A 22,364-nucleotide genomic window follows, 5' to 3' on the forward strand; every position below is an offset into this window, starting at 1 on the left:
TACTCAAATTTGGCCTGGCTCACCCTGTCTTCCTAGAAAGGGCCCCTGGTTGAGAACCCCTCACCAGCAGATTTCCTCAGCAGATAGTAGTTAGCCAACCATGAGTGGTTGCTGATGAACTCCATTCTGATGCCTAAATTCTGCAGATGCGACTGCAGATTGACACAGCCACCACATGCCAACTCTATTCTGCCCCAGAGCAGACACCTGCCCAGGAGCCTTCCCTCCTTTCCTGGTCTCAAAAAATTATTCTCTATGCATTTCCTATCCCCTGGATAATAAGATCATAAGGAAGATCAGGCTGGATTATTATTTGTATTACCGTAGCACTTAGGCGCTCCAGTCATGGACCAGGACCCCATTATGCTAGGTGCTGAACACACACAATAGAAAAAAGGTCCCTGCCCCCAAAGAACTTACAATCTAAGACAGGAGAGATCACATGGATAAGTACAAGGAAACAAATTTCACATATTCCAAAACCATTGGGGGGGAGGTGGGGGGGGATATCTAATCTGACCTATATAACACAGGCCATAGACCTCCCCATAAATAATTGCTGGAGTGTATCTTTTAGGAAAACATTCAATCTTTATTTTAAAATGGTCAGTGATGAAGAATTCACCATGACCCTTGGTAAGTTGTTCCAGTGATTAATTACTCTCACAATCAGACAATATTATCTAAATAGACAAGATAGATCCAGGAGGAGGGGAGGGATAAAATACATTGTTCGCTTTGTGTAAGAACTTGGGTGGGTTTGCTTATGAGGGGATCAGCTAAATAGGTAGTGGAAGAAAGGGGCTGTTTCATTTGCAAAGAGTCTGTCCCTTTTTTTGTGTAGCACAAGTCTGAAGTGGGATCTCAATGGGTGTTTATTCTGTAGGTGATAATTTAAGTGTCAATCTTAACTAGTTCATTGCTGATCATTTTAACAAAATGATACGATTGTTGACTGTTGGACATACTGGAGTAAGATGGAGTGCGCTTTGTTCATTGCTGTCAAAGTTTAGCAGATCATGGAACAAAAGATTTAAATCTCCATTCATTCCCTCCCTTCCTCCTCTCCCCCATATTGGACGTAATCTCTGCTGTTGCCTAACAGATTGCTTCTCTCCTCCTCAGAACCAAAAGCCTCAACTGCTTGCTGGATAGCAAAAATCACTGCCATTACTGCATCTTTTCTGGAGGGCCAGTTCCCAACAGTGGAAACTTCCAGTTTTTACCCAGACAACGTCTACTTGTTCAGTTACTGGTCAAAACAAAAATTAGCAACACTGAAAATTTTAGTGTAAAAAATACTGAATGCATATTAAGATATATAAGAAACTGGATTGAAATCAGTTGGGTGGGAGAGAGCAGGTATTGACCCTACCTCAAATTATACCGCTGAAAGCCTGGATTTAAGTAAAATAAGCAAAGGTCTTGAAAATAAAACAGTCCCTGTACACCCCTTCCCCTTTATTTGAAAGGGATTCACCACCACATTGTAGTAAAAAGCCAGTGACATCAAGGTCTCATGAGACTTGAATGCAAATGTATAAGAAATTGCTATGATTGATGACATTCATATGCAACTCTCTAGAAAGGAGTTAGTCTGACCATCCAGAATCCCCAGTTGTAAAACTGGATCTGTTCACTGCAATCCAGTAACTGAGCCCCTTCAGTAGTTTGCAATTAAACATGAATTCCGTAGCTAAATCCCACAAAAAAATGCAATTCTGGAATGCGCTTTCTAAAAAGAAAGTTGCTTAAAATAATTAATAGTAAAGACCACTTTATTTAATGACAGAAGTAACCAGAACTTTATACATCTAACACCAAACAAAACAGCAGAATGTACAAACCAAAGACGTTTAATTCATTATGTCCAGGAATTTAGTAGGAATGCTTCAGAAATGGACCGAGTTTTTAACGAGCTTTTATAAACAAAAAATCTAGCTTCAACCGTCTTAAATGCTCATGTTTATGGCCTGACTTCCCATAAACTGTGGAAGGATAGAACCTCTCAAATTAGTGGTTTAAGAAATTTATTTTTTAAGAAAAGAAAGGCAACCTCACAAATCCAAGAACAGCAAGGCTAAATGATAATCCCCTACTTACGTTATGCCATTCTGAAAAAAATTAAGGCACAACTGTACGTGTTAAGAAAGAGATGCCATAGCCTTTAACTTCCATATTCCTGGCTTGATTTTTTGTTTATGTAACAACTTTTTGTCATTTTACTGAGTGGCAGGTCATGAAGCCAATTAAAACAAATATTTTCATTCTTACAGAAGGCATTCACTTTTTTCTTTTAAATTCAGTGGACTTATTTGTCTCTAAAGGGATGGATAAATAAATGTACCCAAGGATTCATTAAGTATTGTGTTGTAAAGTAGCACATTGAATATACAATTGAAGTTCTAAACAATATTTACAAATAATTGTCCTGAACATATTTCCTCACAACTTTATCAATATATACTTATGCATAAATTACTAGTGCTGAGAAAATTTGGAAATTTATAATTTATAACAAAATCTATAATGTGAAATGATTTTAATAATGGCTATAAGAACTGTTACACTTACCTCAGATTTTAGTTCCTATTATGATGGACTGATATCTCCACAGTGCTTGTCCATAATTTTTTTGGGTATACAAGTGTTCAAGAAAATACAACTAGCATTATTTTTTCAAGTGCATGTTTTATGCAATTTTGCTCCCTTGCAATGTTTAGAGAATAGCACAATTATAAGAGGTTGCAAGGTGTGTGTGAATAATATGAAATCGCCATCATGTTTGGTTCTGCCAGAAGACTTTTTGACCTTTGGAATACAGTAACCTACAGCTCATTTCAGACCCAAGGCAGGAACTCAATGTAATTACATTAGTTATTGCTTTTTTAAAAAAAAGTAAAGATTTTCAACAGCAGCTTATCTATATGCACGTGAAATACAGAGAAAAAGCCTATTTTGCAGCCTACTAAATTGAGATCTTCCAAGTAAGTGATGGAACATTTACAGAAATGTTAACTCAAATGAGCCAGACACTTTCCAAGGATTTTGCTGTACATTTTGTTAATGTGTATGAGGCAAGTCATTTTCACAGGCTGCACCAGAAAATTGTAATATAACCAAACTTGTAAAGTTTATCTATCAGGGACCAGTGGTCTTAGGCTCATTGGATAATTTTTGCAGTACAAGCTTTTATGCTACATCCTTTCAACACATGAATTCAAACTACATCCACAACTTGTGTTTTAGTCCCTGAGCTAAACACTCTCAGTATGCATATTACAGAATGCGAGTAGATTATAACACCACACAGGCTGAAACTAATGTAAGGATACTAATTCAAAGGTGGTCTCTGCTATCCTCATGTATGTGCTTAAATTGTTCATTTCAATCTTGTTGTGCTTATAGGATTGGATGACACTGTGTGTCTCACTTATTGCTATAGTTCTATTGCTTTCAATCTGGAGCTATATTTTACTGAAAAACAACAAATTTCAAATATGCCAAAATATACGTTGCTTTAATAGACATGACAGTGGATGGGCAGGACTCTCAATTCATACAGAACAGAATGGCTGTGATGCAAGGATTCTATCAAGCATGGGAGATTGGCAGGGCTGGAAGAAACAGAGATGGAGGTTCTGCTTCCAGCAAAAGCCAGGGGAATTATACATGAATTGAAAAAGATACTAGCAACTTCATTGCATAGGATTTCTTTAATGTTAGAACAAATATTTCCGCTTCATTTTAACACATTAACCTAGAGCAATTGAGAGTTCTTCCACAAAGATGATATGATGCACCAGGGCTAAAAGACTTCCTTAAGTGTTTTTCCGTAGTTGTGATGTAATATGCCTTTGGAAATTTTCAGCATGTTTGTCACAAATCTAGTTTTTAACATGATAGTATGGCATTCATATTACTCAGTGCTAATGCTACTGTCTGTCCCATTCTGGAATTACTAAATCCCATCATCCCTCTATCCCAATAACAATTCTCCATGATACAGTAGTTGGAAAAACAGTCTTTGTTTTCCCGTTACCAAAGAACTGCACCCAATTACAGTTAACTTTTTTCATGTGGAAATTTCCACATAAATTTAATACAAAATTAGAAGAATTCTACATCCATCATTAGTTTGCTTGTCTTGGGTAAGTACAATGAAGCAGTGTAAAGCTTTGTTTATGCAATTGAACAATTAGTGAAATAAATTAAACAGGACTGAACATATAGGACCAGACTAAACACCTTATTCACACTGAAGAGCAGTTAGTTACATGAGTTGCCTTATTGATCCCATTGTACTTACATAAATAATTGCTCGCCAGTGACAGAATGTTTTCTCCCAGACTCCAATGGACCTCTCTGAATAAATTTGGTTACAGTTTCATGGTTATGCAAGACATATTACAATGGCTTGCAGAATCCTTAACTGTACTGACCTGCCACACAGTCCTGAGGAGTTTAAGCTAATTTTGCAAAATTCCTGGAGCACACTTTGTAGATTTATACACAATAAGCAAGTCTACCTAAAGGCAAAAGACTTCCTACCACAGGTTTCCAGCCCCTCACGAGGCATCACGCACTCCACAGCAGTCCAACATACCGATATGGGGCATGAAAGAAAAGAAGCCAGAACCCACTATTTAAACTTCATTCACTGACCCTGATGAAATACATATTAAAACAAAGGCAAAATGCTACTGAAACAGCTGCACAATTCTAGCACAGCTTCTTTGTAAAAGTTCATAAAAAAATTTACAGCATGATACTTACGGCCATTACACAGGAAATATTTTATTTTAGACCTTTCTGTACTAAATTGATTATGACTGGTGCAGAAATCAGCCTTCCAACTCTTGCTCCACATTGAAGTATCTGCAATTTTACTTTTTTTCCTCCAATGCATTGTGTGATATCATTCTGCAGCCAAGAAAATCAATATAGGAGATTCAGTATCTGAAAGTCAGTATCACTGTAAGCCTCAAATATTCAGTTAATACTTAGCTTGTTACATGACATAATACTGCACTCTTCTTGCTCTGTTAGAGACGGTGTTCACTCTGTTTCTGAAATATGGGCCACCTCTACTTTCACAGTTTCAATGGCTTGTGTAACTTCAGCTATTTTCTGTCCTTGCTGTTGTGCCAATACATAATTCACCACCTGCATGATGCTTTGGTCAGAAAGAGTGGATACTGATGTGCATTCCTCAGTAGCTGCAACAGCTTCAATAGCTTCAATTGTTTCTCCTGTCACTACCACAGTCTCAATCTCTTCACTGCCAATGCTAATCTCGGTTTCTTGTTCTTGCATGTCTGCTGTTAAAATACTGATGGCATGCTCTACCTGTGTCCCTTGGTTGTGAAACTGAAGGGTGTCCTTTTCCAGCATAATTTTGCAAGGTACATAATCTCTGTGGAACTTGGTCATATGCTTTCGTAGTGTCCGAGCATCTATGTAAGCTTCATTGCATACTGGACAGACATATGGTCGTTCTCCAGTATGCGTCCTCACATGACGCTTCAAGGAACGTGCATCAGCCCAGGCTACTCCGCATGTGAGACATTCAAAAGGCTTAACACCTGTGTTCACCAAAATAAGAGAAGAAAGATTATTAGTTTTTTTAAGTTTGTGTAAATGAGAATGAAAAATTCCAGGCAGGAAAAACAACATTCTAATACAGTGGTTTTTAACCTGTGATCTGCAGACCCCTGGGGGTTCATAGACTATGTCTAAGATTTCCAAAGTGGTCCACACCTCCATTTGAAATTTTTAGGGGTCTGCAAATGAAAAAAGATTGAAAACCCCTGTTCTAATAGATAACTGTGAAGTATAATGGCTATTTGCATATCATGGAGAAAAAGACAAAAAATCTTATTTACAATTTCAAGTGCATTATATAGTATTTGAAGGGTATTGCAAAACCTCTCAACCCAGAGCAAGAGTCTACTGAGGGGAAGGATATACACTTAATAATCCAGATGGAGCTCTTAGAAGGAAGAGTCTACACCAGCGGTTCTCAACCTTTTTTCCCCCCCGAGTACCACTCAGGCCAGGTACAGTCAGGTCAAGTACCACTTGACCTGACTGTACCCAACCCGAGTACCACTCGGGGAAAAAAAGGAGGGGGGACTTGCGGCGGTGGCGGGGTTTTGCGGCGGGGAGGGATTTGCAGCGGGGAGAGGCTTGCGGCAGCTTACATAGGGGAAACAATACCCGCCGCCGAAACCCTTCCGCCATTTGCCCATTTTCGGCGGCACAGTTTCGCAAGGACGGGCTGGAGGGCACTTCCGGTGGCGGATTCGGCGGCATGGTACGGCTCGCGTACCACCCAGCCTTCTCGTAAGTACCACCGGTGAGAACTGCTGGTCTACACTATCTCTTTGTAGTACACGGGGGCCTATGGGTCCTATTGTAATGCAAATTAATAATACATTACAGAGGCAATTTTCAAAAGTATTCAGTATGGCCTAGCTCTTTGAAGGCCAATGCTGACTGCTTTAGGAAATCCCATCCTAGAAGTGTAGCAGAACCTCACAGAGGTCAAGAGTTATAATAAAACCGTTACTAAATTGTGCTTTGCCTATATATTACAGAACATCTGATGTGCAACCACAGAAGAGGAGAGGCTTGGAAAAACCTTGTGGTCCATCTAAACTATTCCACTGCAGGACAGGATTTTCCCTTAAAATAAGAGAGGATCTTGCTCCAAGTCTGCTCTAGAACATCTCTAACAAACCACCTTCTTATTAAGTCATTTGATTTCAGAAAATGTTTTCTGATATAGTTGCAAAATTCCTTTTAGTTCATGCTATTATTTCTGTATATATAAGAACGGCCATACTGAGTCAGACCAATCTAGCTTAGTATCCTGTCTTCCGACAGTGGCCAATGCCAGGTGCTTCAGAGGGAATGAACAGAACAGGTAATCATCAAGTGATCCATCCTTTGTTGCCCATTCCCAACTTCTGGCCAACAGAGGCTGGGGATACTTTTGCATCCTTACCCATCCTGGCTAATAGCCATTGACGGACCTATCCTCCATGAACTTGTTTGAACCCTATTACAGTTTTGGCCTTCACAACATCCTCTGGCAAAGAGTTGACAGGTTGACTGTGCATTCAGTGCAGAAATACTTCCTTTTGTTCATTTTAAACCTGCTGCCTATGGATTTCTTTTGCTGACTCCTAGTTCCTGTGTTATGAGTAAATAACGCTTCCTTATTTACTTTCTCCACATCAGTCATGATTTTGTAGACCTCTATTATATCATTCCTTAGTCATCTCCTTTCCAAGCTGAAAAGTCCCAGTCTTATTAATCTCTTCTCATATGGATGCTGTTCCATACCTCTAATCATTTTTTTTGTCCTTTTCTGCATCTTTTCCAATTCCAATAAATCTTTTTTGAGATGGGGTGACCAGATCTGCACGCAATATTCAAGATGTGGGCATAGCATGGATTTATATAGAGACATGATGATATTTTCTGTTTTATCTATCCCTTTCCTAATGCTTCCTAACATTGTTAGCTTTTTTTGAGTACTGCCGTACACTGAGCAGATGTTTTCAGAGAACTATCCTCAATGACTCCAAGATCTCTTTCTTGAGTGGTAACAACTAATTTAGACTCCATCATTTTGTATGTATAGTTGGATTTATGTCTTCCACTGTGCATTACTTTGCATTTATCAACACTGAATTTCATCTGCCATTTTGTTGCCCATTCACGCCGTTTTGTGAGATTCCTTTGTAACTCCTCACAGTCTACTTTGGACTTAACTATCTTGAGTAATTTTGTATCATCTGCAAATTTTACCACATCACTGTTTATTGCTTTTTCCACATCATTTAATTATATCATTGTTGAACAGTCCTGGTTCAAATACAGACCCTTGGGGGATACCACTATTTACCTCTCTCCATTGTGAAAACTGACAATTTTTTCCTACTTGTTGTTTCCTACCTTTTAACCAGTTATTGATCCAGGAGGGGGACCATTTCAAAGGCTTTCTTAAAGTCCGTGTACACTATATCCACTGGATCACCCGTCCACATGGTTGTTGACCCCCACAAAGTATTCTAGTAGATTGGTGAGACAGGATTTCCCTTTACAAAAAACCATGTTGAATCTTCCCCAACAAATCATGTTCATCTGTGTGTCTGATAATTCTGTTCTTTAATATAGTTTCAACCAATCTGCCTGGTACTGAAGTTATGCTTCCCGGTCTGTAATTGCCAGGATAGCCCCTGGAACCTTTTTAAAAAAATTAGTGTCACATTAGCTTCCCTCCAGTCATCTGGTATGGAAGCAGATTTAAATGATAGGATACATACATATATCATTCTGAAATGCCACCAAGAGATTAAAAGGTTTAAAAGCTTCCTTTTGTGTTTATGGGGTGCTTCTACTTCTTAAAACCATATTGTCATTTAAATCTGTGAGATAGAAATAACAGGTTGGGTTAACTGGTAGAAAGGTATCAAAGGTAATAAAATGGGGTTGGTGAGGCTACAATCTCTACAAAGATGCAACAGACAGTTAATGGGGATCTGTGCTGGCACAGAAAAACTCTGAATCTTTATATAGGCATTTATATGGAACATATTTCCATATTGTGTGTGTGGCCTTAAACACAAAGTCTCACTGTTGCATCAATGTCTCGCATTCTGCCTTTCCATTTGGTACTATTTCTCCTCCAAACATACTGCCTGCAACCTTACTAAACTAAATCCTACTCCATTCATTTTGTTAATTTTGTAAACTTGTGTGTGTCCATCTTCCACTGAGTCTGAAATCCCCAGTTTGATATTGGTCACATATTATTTCTTCCTTCAGACAGCGTATATCAAAATTATGTATAATGTATGTATGATCACTATTTGCACTGAAGTATAATGGAATGGGTAAGGAACAATCTTAGCACTAACTTCATATTTTACCACTGCTACAGATTTATGGCAGACAATTATGGGACATTAAAGGTGCTTCTATTTTAATGTAAAGAAACACTTCAATTTCTACCCTAGCAGTGAATGAGATTTTAGATTTACTACTAAAAGTTCTTTATGGGTAAGAACTTTAGAAAAGGTGGTTTTTGTCACAACATAGCAACGTGTGTGTACCTAGTCAGACTATTCAATTATTCCAAATCATGTCTAAGCTTCCTTATGAAATGCTTATGCACATATTGGAAACTTTTCATTACAACTGTTCTGTTCATATTGTCTCAAAATGCTTAAAGGTTTTAGTCTCCAATGTAAACAAATGAACTGACAAATTTCAGTCCAACAAAAAGGAAACTATATTTTTAGGTATTTAAAAGTGTTTGAGACCACTCACTCACACCTTTGGCTCTCTCTTTTTTTTTTGGCTGGGGGTGAGGGGTGTGAAGAGAGTGCACTTATTTAGATGTTCAAATTTTTTTTTTTTTTTAATTTTGACACAATATTAATTCCTTTAACTGAGTCTATTAGAAACTCCTGAAAATGTTTTTATTGTAACCTTTTGCTAGAGTACTGAGAACACTCCTTTTTTGTCCATTTGTGTGACCGGTGCTGTAAGGTTTTAGAAGGATTTGAATGTCTACTTTTGGGAGTCACTAGAAACATGTTAAACAACAGGATGAGTGTAAACCGACTTTCCCTTGATTAGATGATCTATAACTATTTCCTTGTGGCTCCTGAATCATGGGTTATTAAAAGACCCTCAACATATTTTTTGTCAAAATACTAGGATTTGTACAGAAAGGACACAATCACTTATTTTCTCTGTGTACCCTCATGATTGTTCATGTGTCGTCTGTATTCTCGCAGTTGGGTGAATTTTCTTCCACAGTGCTCACACACACGTTCCAGATTTTGCTTTGCTCTCCCTTTCTTCCCGTGAGTGGCTTTCTTTATATGTCTTCTATACAATGCTTTCTCATAGAATTCTTTGCCACACACATTACACCTAAAATATGAAAAGAATACTTGTTAGATACAGAAAACATGCTTGAAACCATTATCCCATGCCTACTGTAAATTAAGCTTTTAAAATGCCTTTTAACTCAAATAGGGAAAGTTTGAGGAATGCCAGTTTTATAAGTAAAGGTTTATGTTTGATGCTCCAATGTAAAAAAAGATGTCAGATTTTAAAATATTATTGTGCCATGACACAACAAGCCTGTGCTTTCTTAATCATGGACACAAGCTTCCACAGAAAGCAAAACCACACAGATTAATAACCAAACATTTCTAACTTTGCTCAAAATATACTAATCCCCCTAAAGTTTCACATGCATTATTACTTGTAGCTTCTATTGTTATTTTTGAAGATGCATACTATGCAGGTATGGGTGGAGGAGGTGTGAGGTACCCCACGGTGAGAGAGATAAGGTACCCCAAGTTTGCTATATTACTCATCTTCCCCTCATACACTTTAGGGAACGGCCTACGGAATCCTCTCAATGCTATTTTCAAATTTGAATTTCGAAGTACTGGCTACGTCAAACAAATGTGTACATTGTTAATAAAATGTTTTGACACAGTATAGCATATATTCTCTGTTCTAAGTTTATTTCTGGCCTTACTGACCTAGTTTGTGCTATATGCACAATAGGGGAAAAATATTTTAAGAGCTGCAAGTATTCAACCATTGAACATAACCATGACTCCATCAAGCACAAATATTAATCTGCTACCCACATGAAAGGCCTCATGGGCATGGACTAAAATGCTAACCATGTGCTGAATCCTTTATAAAATCTAAACAAAGTTTACTGATGAACAAATGGAGCTCAGAATTCTGAAGTGTATGCTAGTGATGCATCCCCATTGTGTTTTCCTGAAAGCATTCCATGGGGAACGTTACCAGCCTTCAGTTTTCCCTGAAGATGCTGAAGGAAACTGGATGCAATTCCAGATCGCTCTGTGTCAGTGACCCATCCTTTTCATTACTTACCATTCTCTGAATCTGCGTTATTTGCGAACACATCCGCTCGATGATTTCCCATTTACAATTACATTTTGAGACCTATCTGTTAGCACATTTATATGTGCTATGTTAATTTTACATAATTTTAGTTTCGTAATCAAAAGGTTGTGTAGCACTATGTCAAATACCCTGCAGAAATTTAAGTATATTACATCACCATTAGTATCTTCAGAAATCGAAAAATTCTTCCATTGACCTGGCTGCATCTATACAGGGTTTTTTTTGGCGATCTAACTACTGTGCTCAGGGAGCATATTTTTTCCACAGCCGTGAACCAACAGCTTCGTTGGTCTAATATTTAAGTGTAGACCAGGCCACAAACTCAAGGAGCTTGTTTTATTTAGCTTAACAAAATGAAGGTTAAGGGGTGACTTGATCACAGTCCACAAGTTCTTAGCATGGGAGTAAATAATTGATAACAAGCTCTTCAATCTAGCAGAGAAAGGTAGAATGAGGTCCAATGGTTGGAAGTTGAAGCTAGAAATAAGGTATACATTTTTAATAGTGAGGGTAATCAACAATTGGAATAATTTGCCAAAGGTTGTGGTGTATTCTCCATTGCTGGCAATTTTTAAATCAAAGATTGAATGTTTTTCAAGAAGAGATGCTCTAGTTCAAACACAAATTATTTTGGGGTAGTTATATGACCTATGTTATGCATGAGGTCAGACTAGAGGATCACAATGGTCTCTTTTGGCCTTGGAATCTATTAATCTAATCCCACCAGAAAAAGATAAAATTAGCGAGACAGGATCTATTTTCCATAAATCCATATTGATTATTATACTACTCTCCTATCATTTCTGATTATGAAATAATCTGGCCTTTTCCCAGATATTTATTGTACACTTCTGCCTTTTCTGCATTATTGACAATTGAACTATTTCTATCTGGCAAGGAGCCATTACTATTGTTAGGGTTCCTTTTGTTCCTCACGTATTTAAAAAACTCCTTATTGTCCTTAACTTTGCTGGCCATTCATTTCTCCTTGTGACTTTTTGCTTCTTATGAATTTTCTTCAATTTCTAGCAATGAATATAAATAGGCTTTGTAGAATTTTATTTTTTTTCCCCAGAAAAAATGTAGTCAAGTCATGATCACTTGCATCACTCAGCAACCACTAATTTTCCGTTGTGTAATCAATACCCAAATCCGTCAAGATGAAGTTTAATACAGAATTCCCCCATGTTGGAAGCAACATTTCTTGAATTGGAAAATTGTCCTTTACCAGATTTAGAAATTACAAGGACGTTTTAGAACTGGCAGCATGGGAGCTCCAGCATGTCCCTCAAATTGAAGTCCCCCAAGATCAAGCTATATGTTTCCTCGCTATATGTTAAGGAGCCAGTTATCCTTTTCTCTAGTGTGATCTGGTGGTCTGTAGCAGACACCAACTAGAACCCCATCTTGGGCTTTATCCATTAGGACATTAATTCATAAACATTCAAGATCCTTTCCTTTAATCAAGGATCATCATATGAAGCTATTCTTTTATATCTGTTCTGACAGCTACCTTTGTGTAACTATGGATAGCTCTTGGCAATCTGCCATTCAGAAACAGATCCTCACTGGTCTAATTAGAGCTCTAGGTCTGCAACACCTTAGTGTGCTAAGCTTACATCAGTTGCAAACTAACCATCACTCACCTGTAAGGATCTGTGACAGAATGGGACTTCACATGAGAATACCAATCTTTCTTCCAACTGTAACACTTCCCACAGAACTCACATTGAAATGGCTTCACACCAAGATGCTTGTTCATGTGCTGCCGGAGATCCCGAGCTTCATAGAAACTTTTTTCACATCTGTAACAATAAAGGTTTCAGACTCCCCCATAAGACAGGATCATAATGACATGAAGATAATTATGGAGGGAGGATTGTGAAAATGAAGATCTTGGACCACGATTTCAATGGCACAGAAACACTGCGCTTTCTCATTTGCATGTTGCCTAAAGCCCAGTCCTGACACAATTTGCACCCATGTACACCCTTATGGTGTGACTGTGTATCATTCATGTTCACCTTTATAGTGTAACTGTATTGTTTAATGCAAAGTGTGTCATGTAGGGTGGTTTTGGAATGTTCATAACATACTGAATATAATCGTTATAATAGGGTGCTTCTTGCAACGTCACATGCATGGTTATGAAGCTCTGCTATGTAATATTCCCAAATGTGTGTCTCACATCATTTGGAGCAGATCCAGGCAAACGCTGACTGCAGAGGTAATTCATGCCTTGCTGAGGCATGCATACAGGAATGATGGCCTAGGTATCTGAAATGGGGATGCTCATCGACGACTCAGGATGTGGCGAAAACCATGCACGGATACTTGTGTTACCTGACCCTGAAGGGTGGGAGGTGAGGCCCCAGAGGTGGGTGCAGGAACATGTTAAAAGGAGAGACATTTTGGTCTCCTGAGCTCTCTCTTGCAATCCATCCAAGACAACATCAAGACAGACTGCCCACAGGGGGGGAAGCCAGGCTGATAGAGTCAGCCAGCCAGTGGTAAGATAATATCAAATACTGTAAGGCTACTGAAGTGTTAAGTTTAGTTTAGAATGCGATTTATCTTTTTATTTCTTCCTGATCAAATCTGATTTATATTCTTCTGTCTTTATAATCACTTAAAATCTTTCCGTACTTAATAAACTTGTTTGTTTTAATCTAAAGCAGTGCATGTGGTTTGGGTGTGTGTAAAGACTTCATTTAGAGTAACAGCTGGTGCATATCAATTTCTTTCATAAACTTACTAACCAATGAGCTTGCAGAGTCCAATGGGCAGCACTGAACTCTGTAAGACGGCAGTTCCTAGCATTGCATGTGTGACTGGGGATATTAGCTGGGGGTCACACAAATGCATAATCCCATGAGTGACTGGCCAGAAGCACTTGTTCATTAGGTCAGGGACTGCTTGCTTGCAGGTGGCTGGGCGTGGGCTGATCCAGGAGAGGGGATTCACACAGCGAGGCAAGCGCAAGATGGCCCCAGGAGTTGGGAGATTGGGGTGACACAGCAATATACCAGTCCAGATTGCAGAGGGGAATGTCACACCTGTATATATATACACTGGTAATTTTAAAACACTGGAAGTCTTCATGAAATAGGCAAGGTTTACAATATCAACAATTATATTAACAATGTAACCTTCTTCTGAACTAAGGAAGATTAAAAGGAATAGGAGCTAATTTAAAGATCTGGAATGTATCTTGTGGGCCTCAGGTATATTTTCCCTTTATCTGTTATGGAAAGCTGATTTCCGTTAATTGCTGTTATAGGGGGAAAAGTTTGTATAAACTCCTATCCTGTAACCAAAAAAAGGAAGTTATGGAGAGTTAGGACATCACATGTTACAGTGTTGTTTTATAAGATAGAAAAGCTATGCTTATGAAGGAACTGGCATCTCTGTTTCTGGAACCATGGAGGATTAACTAGTAAAGCAGACATAAAATTGTCTTACTGTTCACATTGCTCAAGTGCATTCAACACAACTGTTAGCTCTGCTTCTCAGGCATTGCCCCAGCCAATCCCTCACCCCAAATTTCCCTAATGCCTCCTCTCATCCATGCTCCCCACACCAGCTCTGTGGGACGCTAAGGTTCATCAGCTCCTGTTTAGCAAGCTGATGGAGATTTTCAATCATTTGCTCTACCACACTAGGAATTTAAATATACCTGTGAACCTAAATGCATAAAGACAATGATATTTTTAAAGTGATTACATTTGTCTATTTCCAAGTCAGGTCAATGAAACTGACAGTGGACCTCAGTTCCGATCTCAGCTATGCAGAGGTAGCAAAGGAAGTTGTGGCTGTAGGGGTCGGAGGGTGCCTGTCCGTTCTGAATTATCCCCTTCTGTGTATGTGCTGAGACCTCTGCAGGTATCTGAGCCCTCTTTCCTGCCCCTTCATGTGGGCTGGGATTTGGGGTGGAGGGAATGAAGTTAATAAATTTATTAACATTTGAAATTCACTAAACAAATAGTTAAGATACACATCACTCCCATGGTGGGTGGGAGAGGGCTGATCAGAGTGTGTTGGGGAGGGACCCACTTTGGAGGAGGGGTCCAATGGGTGGATCAGGGTGGATCAATGGGTGGATCAGGGATCATGGGTGGTTCAGTGTGCATTTTGGGATACATAACCAAGGTACTGTGCAGTCCTCCAGTAAACTGCTGCCTATAATATGTATACATAGCAGCATAGGGCAGAATACAATAAAGAGCTACTTCTTACAATAAAGAGCAAGTTCTTACATGTTCATGGCTTCTACAGTGCCAACTAATGGCTTAATGGGATCGGAAGGGGGTAGAGAAGGAGACACACCAGTTTTCTCTCACATGCTTAAAGTTACTATAGCAACCATGTAATAAAACTGTCAAGATTTTGGGATATAGACCATGAATAAGATTTCTCTCTCCACTCGTTAGCAGCTAGAGACACAAGGTTGATGAGGTAATATCTTTTATTGGACCAACTTCTGTTGGTGAGACACACAAGTTTTTGGGTTAACACAGAGCTCTTCTTCATTGCAAACATTTCAAAGCATGACAATTATCCTCACTTCACTATAACAAAATGTACAGGGGGGGAGGAGCATCAACAAATCACACTGCAACCATGAGACTTAGTGGAAAGACCATGGCCTGGGACTACTCCTAGCTCTATCAATGGCCTGCTAGGTGACCTTGAATAAATAACTTCACCCCTCTAAGACTTCATTTCCCAATTTACAAATGGGGATATGGATGTAAAAAGTCTTTGAGATCAACCGATGAAAAGCACTATATACAAGCTATACAAGCTTTTGATTATTATCTAGCCACAGCAGCATATCAAATCTAGTGAGAACTAGAACTGTCTAAATGACCACTAACTCCTACCACCAAACATTTGTCTTTGTTTAAAAACATTGGAAATTAAATGGCAAAAAACTTTGTTAATGCAGTATTAAGGTTGTCCAGTGAGAGCTTGTGCCCTTCTCAGTAAAACTGAAACTTCTGAAACCCAGGAAATACAGAGATAAGGTAACAGAGATACGCCTTCTTTGAGCGATGCCACAATACACCCATAACACATACGCTGCCACGCTACCTTTTCTCTGTAACGGCGGCACTCTCTGCCCCTGCCACCTGCTCAAACACTGAGCTCATTCCCCAGAGAGAATAGCACTTTTGTAAAGTTTAATAACCACTTCATACCCTTTTACAACTCCTTCACACTTGTACACAAGATACCACCTAAACCTATATTTTCCCCTACACATCATTAAATCCACAAGCTACTCTCAGATTCCACCTCACTACTGACAGTATCCCTGACATGAAGTCCTCAGTGCCCTACTACTGATACAATCTACAACATTCTGTATTGAAGTTATGCAGACTGAAATCTCAAGGCACATGTTCACCTCCTTCCTTTGACAACACACATGGTGGGGACTCAGACCAATATCCACTCAGATCACAATCACAGCTTTAGGATGCTCCTCAAATTAATCCCTAGATCTCTTCATATCACAATCACAACTCTTCCAAGCTGCTCCAACTTATTCCTCCATCATTCAATACATGTTCACATAAAACAGAGAATGCAGCTGGAATGCATGCAGATCACTCCCAGTGGCTATTTCAAGTCCATAACTCTATTTCCTGAGTTTCAGAAATTTGAGTTTTGCTGCACAAAATGTTCAGGAAGGGCACAAGCTATCACCAGGCAGCTTTAACTTTGAGTTAATGAAGAGTTTTGCCATATAATCATTATTATTGTTAATTAACTATATGTTAAGCACAGCGTACTCTGTATTATAGGAGACTATTGCCATGTATACTGTTATTGTACATTATATCAAGTCATGTGCCTATTTAATTGAGATTAGTTACATAGTAAAATAAAACGAGGAGCAGGCTGAAGACCCTTCATTGCTGAAGGGCTTACCTCTCCTTCAAGGTCTATCCTATGCAGTTTTAAAACAGCTTTTGAAGCCCTCTGTTAGAGAAAAGTGTAACACACCCATGCAAAAAACCCAAAAAACAAAACAACTTATCTATGTAGAATCTGGGGTGAGAACCATGATCAAGGTAATATTAATCAAGCCTTTCATCTCCAATATATGAACTTGACCAACGCATTTTCCATCCCAGTGCTTAATGTATTTTATTCTAAATAATTTCATGTGACTAACTATAGTATGAGAGACAAGTCAAACTGTCTAATAATCCTAGGGACTTAAAGGTCAATTTATACTTACTGAGTACACTGATATCCACGAATTTCAGGCTTTGGCTGGTGTTTCTTTATGTGTTTACTGAGTCCTGAGGCTCTATGAAAAGACTTCCCGCAAATGGAGCAAAGATACTTGGATTCTCCTGGTAAATAAAAAACAAAACAAAAAATACTTTACAAGGTCAGGTCTCCCATATGAGCCCAATCTCCCTGCAGAGCTGTAAAGGGAGTATATCATTTTTACAGAATTCATCTGAAATACTCAAACCTTTATTCCTACAGCAAGAGGGAAGTCTAATTGTGATTTTCAAGAGTATTCTTTACATGCTAATATAATGTTGGGTAATAGTGCTGTATATATTTGAAGAAGCTGAGTAATAACTTTAAACTACTTTATCATAAATTACTTAAAAAGGGTTCACACAACCATCTCATAGCCTTTAATTATAATTAGTTCTTATCTTAACTCTGAGCAATCTTCAAAAAAATTAAAAATAAAACAAAAACACTTTACCACTGAAGAAATAGATTGTAAACATTCAGAGCACAGCACCTGCAGCTCCTTTAGTGGTAGTTCAGCATACATGAATGGGGGGCGTGAGAAGAGAAAGCAGACCTTGGATCCATGGGAGGACTTTAACAGGAAATTCCCAGATCCAATCAGGCTGTTCTTGAATATTAGACTGCCGAAAGGATTTTTGTAAGTGAGTACATAGTAACCCCTCTATTTTCTGGAACTTAAAACTGCATTTTCAAGGAAAACAATCTTTTGTACTCAATTCTTGATCCACTGCATCCCAGGAGATAAAAATGCAGAGTACTTCCACATATTAAGCTTTCTTAAAATACCTGAAGTTCACACTAAACTATTACAGTCATATCTCACACTCTCTTTCCACCCTCAAGCTTTCGTATCAGTTCCTTAAATCTGCGAACGCACTAATTTCACAAGACAAGTTCTTATACAAGTCTTGTATTCCTCAATTAAGGGGAATACTATTGCAATGTGATGCCTCCCGGGGGAGGGAGGCTGGAGAGAAGATTTAAATGGGGGCAAAAGCCTCAGAACTCCAGTGGAATACAGATGGCTTTTTGAAGAGCCACACAACTTCCAGATCAGAAGCACAAAGTCACATGCAGACTGAAACAGTTGGAACTTTGGGAAAACTAGTGTAAATCACGAGTAAAAAGGGATGTGCTAGAAAACAACGTACACTTCAATTAAGCCACTGAATGAGGTCAAATGTATGCATTTAAGAAAAACAGAATATCTTTCTACACAAATACCAACCTAATTAGTTCAGCTACAAATAGTAAATGCTAGTAACTTAGCATTTGAACAGGTTTTTTTAAATACAATAAATCTAAGAAAATAGTAAATCTAGGCAGAGCCTTGAAACCAGAGAGGCAGGAGATTCAACTTAAGTTTTCTCCCTCCAAAGGATAAATAGTAAGTGTAAAAGGCTTCAGCCTATTCCAACCTCTTTCCCCAGGGTTTCCAGAAATTTCCCATTTCTGATATGCAACACTACAGGTATTAATACAAAAAGTGGACTGACCAGCTCTCCCTGTATTTAGATAGAGAGTTCAAGGCAAGGACCTGTCTTATTCTGTCTCTAAAGAACCTAACACAATTTGGACATCAACAATAAAAAATAATAAATCTTTAGATTTATTCCGTCTTAAGAGTCCAAAAAAGAAATTTAATATAAATATCTGTAACTATCTGAATGTGTGTCCAATGAAAATAAAAGCATTTTTAGAAATTCCTTGGAACCTATCTACAGAAGTCAATAGAGTTATATGCATTAACTTTCATATTCCCCAAAGTTAAAAGTATTTAGCAACACTTGTAACATACCGTGGTTCTCACTATTCCCAATCTTGCCCACTGTTTACCTGTGTGAATGCTCATATGTTCCTGAAGACTCCGTTTTGTGACAAAAGACTTTTCACACAAGTCACACTTGAACTGCTTCTGTGTCTCATGGAGAGCCAGGTGCATTTTTAATCCGTGCTTGTAGGTAAATGCCTTTCCACAGACCTATGAAGAAAAAACCCAACTGGATAAAGTATATGAAGATCAAATCAATCGAAAATGTACAAGTCATTGAGACAAAGACAGTGCTACATCTCATTGTAGTTTTTTCAAAGCATAAATGTTAACTTCTTTTCAGATGTAATGGAAAAAAGTACACTACTTGGGAAACCTAGCTGATCATGCCTGTGGCTTCTTGTCAGCAGGGAACCATTGTACAAACTGCAATTTTTTTTTCTGTCCTTAACACTGTGGTGATTTTGCTTCTTTCTTGTCGCAGAGGTAGCCATAAGCATACTGGGACAAAGGCCACTTTCCCAGATAAGCATGAAAACACTGAGGTAGCTTGTCATTCAAATCACCATTACCATATGACATCTTTGTAACATGGCACACTTTTCCATCTAAGCACTCAGGTTGGCATAGCACATCAAAAGGAAGAATGAAGGAAAACCGAAGACTAATGCTAGTAAATGAGTTGGTAGCACTCCATTTGAATCAACACAGAACCAACTTCCCAGCCTGGGGTTGTGGGACATTGTGCTGCTGGGACGCCATCTTTGAATACATCATAAAAACAGAGATCCTGACCATTTGTAATGAAAAAATCCCAAGATATCTTCCTAGGAGAAAGGATGTTAACTCTAATGTTCCAGCCAAATTCCAATTTGGGAAATTACATTCCCTGTAATGCCTCTTCAATCTCAAATTATATTTAAATCAAAATTCTTATATTAGTTACTTTCACACAACCACTATGAAGTGATTAAGATTAACCTACATTGGAAGCTGCAGGGTAGTTACTAGTATATCAAGAAGTCATTAGAAATTTCTAAGACGTCAGGAAAGGATGTATTTTCTTTACCTTGCATGCATGTGGCTTTACACCTGTATGTTTGAGCATATGTATTCTGAGAGCGTAGAGCTTGGGTAGAGTTCTGCCACATATATCACATATAAACTCCCGTTTAGTTCTGCCTTTCACTGCTGATGCTCCCATCTCTTCTATACTAGCAGTTGCAGTGCTCACTTCATTTTTTCGGGTATGTCGAACAAGGTGGGCACGTAGAGAGGCACCATACTGGAACTCTTTTTTACATAGCTAGGAAAGAAAATACATGGAGCTACAATTTGCATTATTTTCTTAAATTATTTAAAAAATGTTGAATTATCTTGTTTTAAGAAACCCTTGCATAAAAGCTTCACATTTCTAAACGATCATGACACCATGGTAGTATGATTAGCTAGTCTATAAATCCAGCTATTAAACTACAAATATGCATTACATCTCAACTTATTTCCAGGTAAGGTTCTGAATTTATTAGTTGTAAATGTCTCTGCCACTATTTTAACTACTGGCAGAAGCAGTTCAGCATTGGATTAGTTCCCAACAACATTCACTTCCAGACTTTTCTAAATCCATAAAACAAAAATAAATGTATGTGCTAACAGCAACATTAAAAGCAATTATCAACTCAGAGATTTTTTTTAAATTTAAAAAGACAAACTTACCGGGCATTTGTAATCTTTAGTTCTTTCATGTTTCAGTGTGTGCATTATAAGTGAATAACGCCTCTGAAAAACCATCCCACATTCAGTGCATTTGATTTGAGCTTCTACTTCATTGTTTTCCGTGGTCTCTCTTTTGGGCTGCTTCATCTTTTTCCCTCTTTGCACTAACTTCATGGCAACCTAATTTGAAAGCAAACCTTTGAATGATAGTTTCTAATAAAAATGTACTATGTTCTGTCTTATGCTTGCTTTTAAGCATCAACTGTCATTACTATATTACTTTTAATATTACTATATAAGAGCTAGACATTATTATGTTGTCAGTTATTACTGTAGTGCTAATTTCACTAAGTTACTAGAAACTGCTTAAAAGAAAATTGAACCCACAATGATGCTGCAGATCGAATGTTAAAAGCAATGTTTTACCATAAACTGATTGCCACCTTAGTAACATCTAAAATGAAGGATCAATATCTGAGTTTTTAGTGCATATGCTTGCTTTGAAGTAGTGATTATTAAAAATTAGAGATCCTTTGTTTTAGGAACTAAAACCAAGTGACAGGTAACAATTTTCTCCACTTCTTCCAGTGACCACCATTTCCTCTGTTTCAGACTGAGGAGGTTAAGTTATGTTCTTCAGTCAAAGAAGTTCCCTTCTCAGGATTTTTGCTTGCCTTTTAAAAAAAATAGCCAGCTAAACTAGATGGGCTAGTTTACTTCTACCAATCACTTAGAAAAAAGCTCTCTGAGTTTGAGTGATAGTAAGACTTACAAGATAGCCTCTGAAATTATTCTCTCTCTCACCCACCCAGTAGTATTAAAATATCTTAAGTCTAGGTAAGAATCACAAGTACGCTAGCTGAGAGATGTCTCAGGATAGACTGTGCTCTGGTTCCTCCTCCTCAACCCTTTGTTGTCTGTGCAAATCCACACCCCTACCTAAGCATGGGGCACATTCCATGGCTATGAACATCTATCCCCCCAGCTCAAATTTATCCTGAAGCAGATTAGCTCAGTTATCTCAACTGGTGCAAACCCTTTTATGTCCACATCTATATTTTAGGGGCCAGCCCAGTGCAACTACACTAACTGCTAGCTACCAATTGTAAATGGGGGCTATTACATTCTGCAGACAAATCTCAGGAATGAGATTCCTGCATAGTTGTGTACTAAGAGAAAGTATGACTCAAGTCTATGTATTGCCTTTTGCTTTTGAGGTTTTGGCTGGTTAGTTTTGATGTGAGGACAGATTGCTTGATTCAGAAATAGTTATCTGAAATACATTTTTTAATATTTAATAAATAAAAGTGTCTAGAATAATAGAATAGGCACTTTAAAAAAATCAAATGCATAAACTGCTGGACCATAGTGGATGGGCCAGAGTGAATTAAAACTATGGTAAGACAATAAGTTGATAATCTCTGGACATCAAGAGACATGTGGAATGGAGGAAGTTGAGTCTATGGTTGCTATATGATAGTTCGTAGGTCAGTAGGTGTACAAAGATGTCTGTAGCCCATGACAAATGTAGTTAGAGTAGTAAGGACAGAGCAAATTGAAGCAAAGTGGGTGGAAGTAGGTCGGCAAGAGTGAACATATGTAGAAGCTTAAT

General features: G+C 38.2%; 1 protein-coding gene across 1 annotated transcript in view; it reads right to left on the minus strand.

The window, feature by feature from the left end:
• Positions 1-4,777: 4,777 nt before the first annotated feature.
• ZBTB11 (zinc finger and BTB domain containing 11) overlaps positions 4,778-22,364 on the minus strand; it is a 31,878-nt gene continuing 14,291 nt past the window's right edge. The window contains exons 5-11 of the mRNA XM_067546171.1: positions 20,753-20,932; positions 20,106-20,342; positions 19,102-19,246; positions 17,228-17,345; positions 12,624-12,782; positions 9,779-9,954; positions 4,778-5,585 (exon numbers count right to left, since the gene is read on the minus strand). Coding sequence (XP_067402272.1) covers positions 5,059-5,585; positions 9,779-9,954; positions 12,624-12,782; positions 17,228-17,345; positions 19,102-19,246; positions 20,106-20,342; positions 20,753-20,932 — 1,542 coding nt within the window. The 3' untranslated portion in view covers positions 4,778-5,058. The remainder of the gene's footprint in view (positions 5,586-9,778; positions 9,955-12,623; positions 12,783-17,227; positions 17,346-19,101; positions 19,247-20,105; positions 20,343-20,752; positions 20,933-22,364) is intronic.

Source organism: Emydura macquarii, unplaced genomic scaffold (genome assembly GCF_026122565.2).
Source record: "Emydura macquarii macquarii isolate MOO-44397 ecotype Brisbane River unplaced genomic scaffold, CSIRO-AGI_Emac_v2 contig_1119, whole genome shotgun sequence".
Classification (NCBI taxonomy): domain Eukaryota; kingdom Metazoa; phylum Chordata; order Testudines; family Chelidae; genus Emydura; species Emydura macquarii.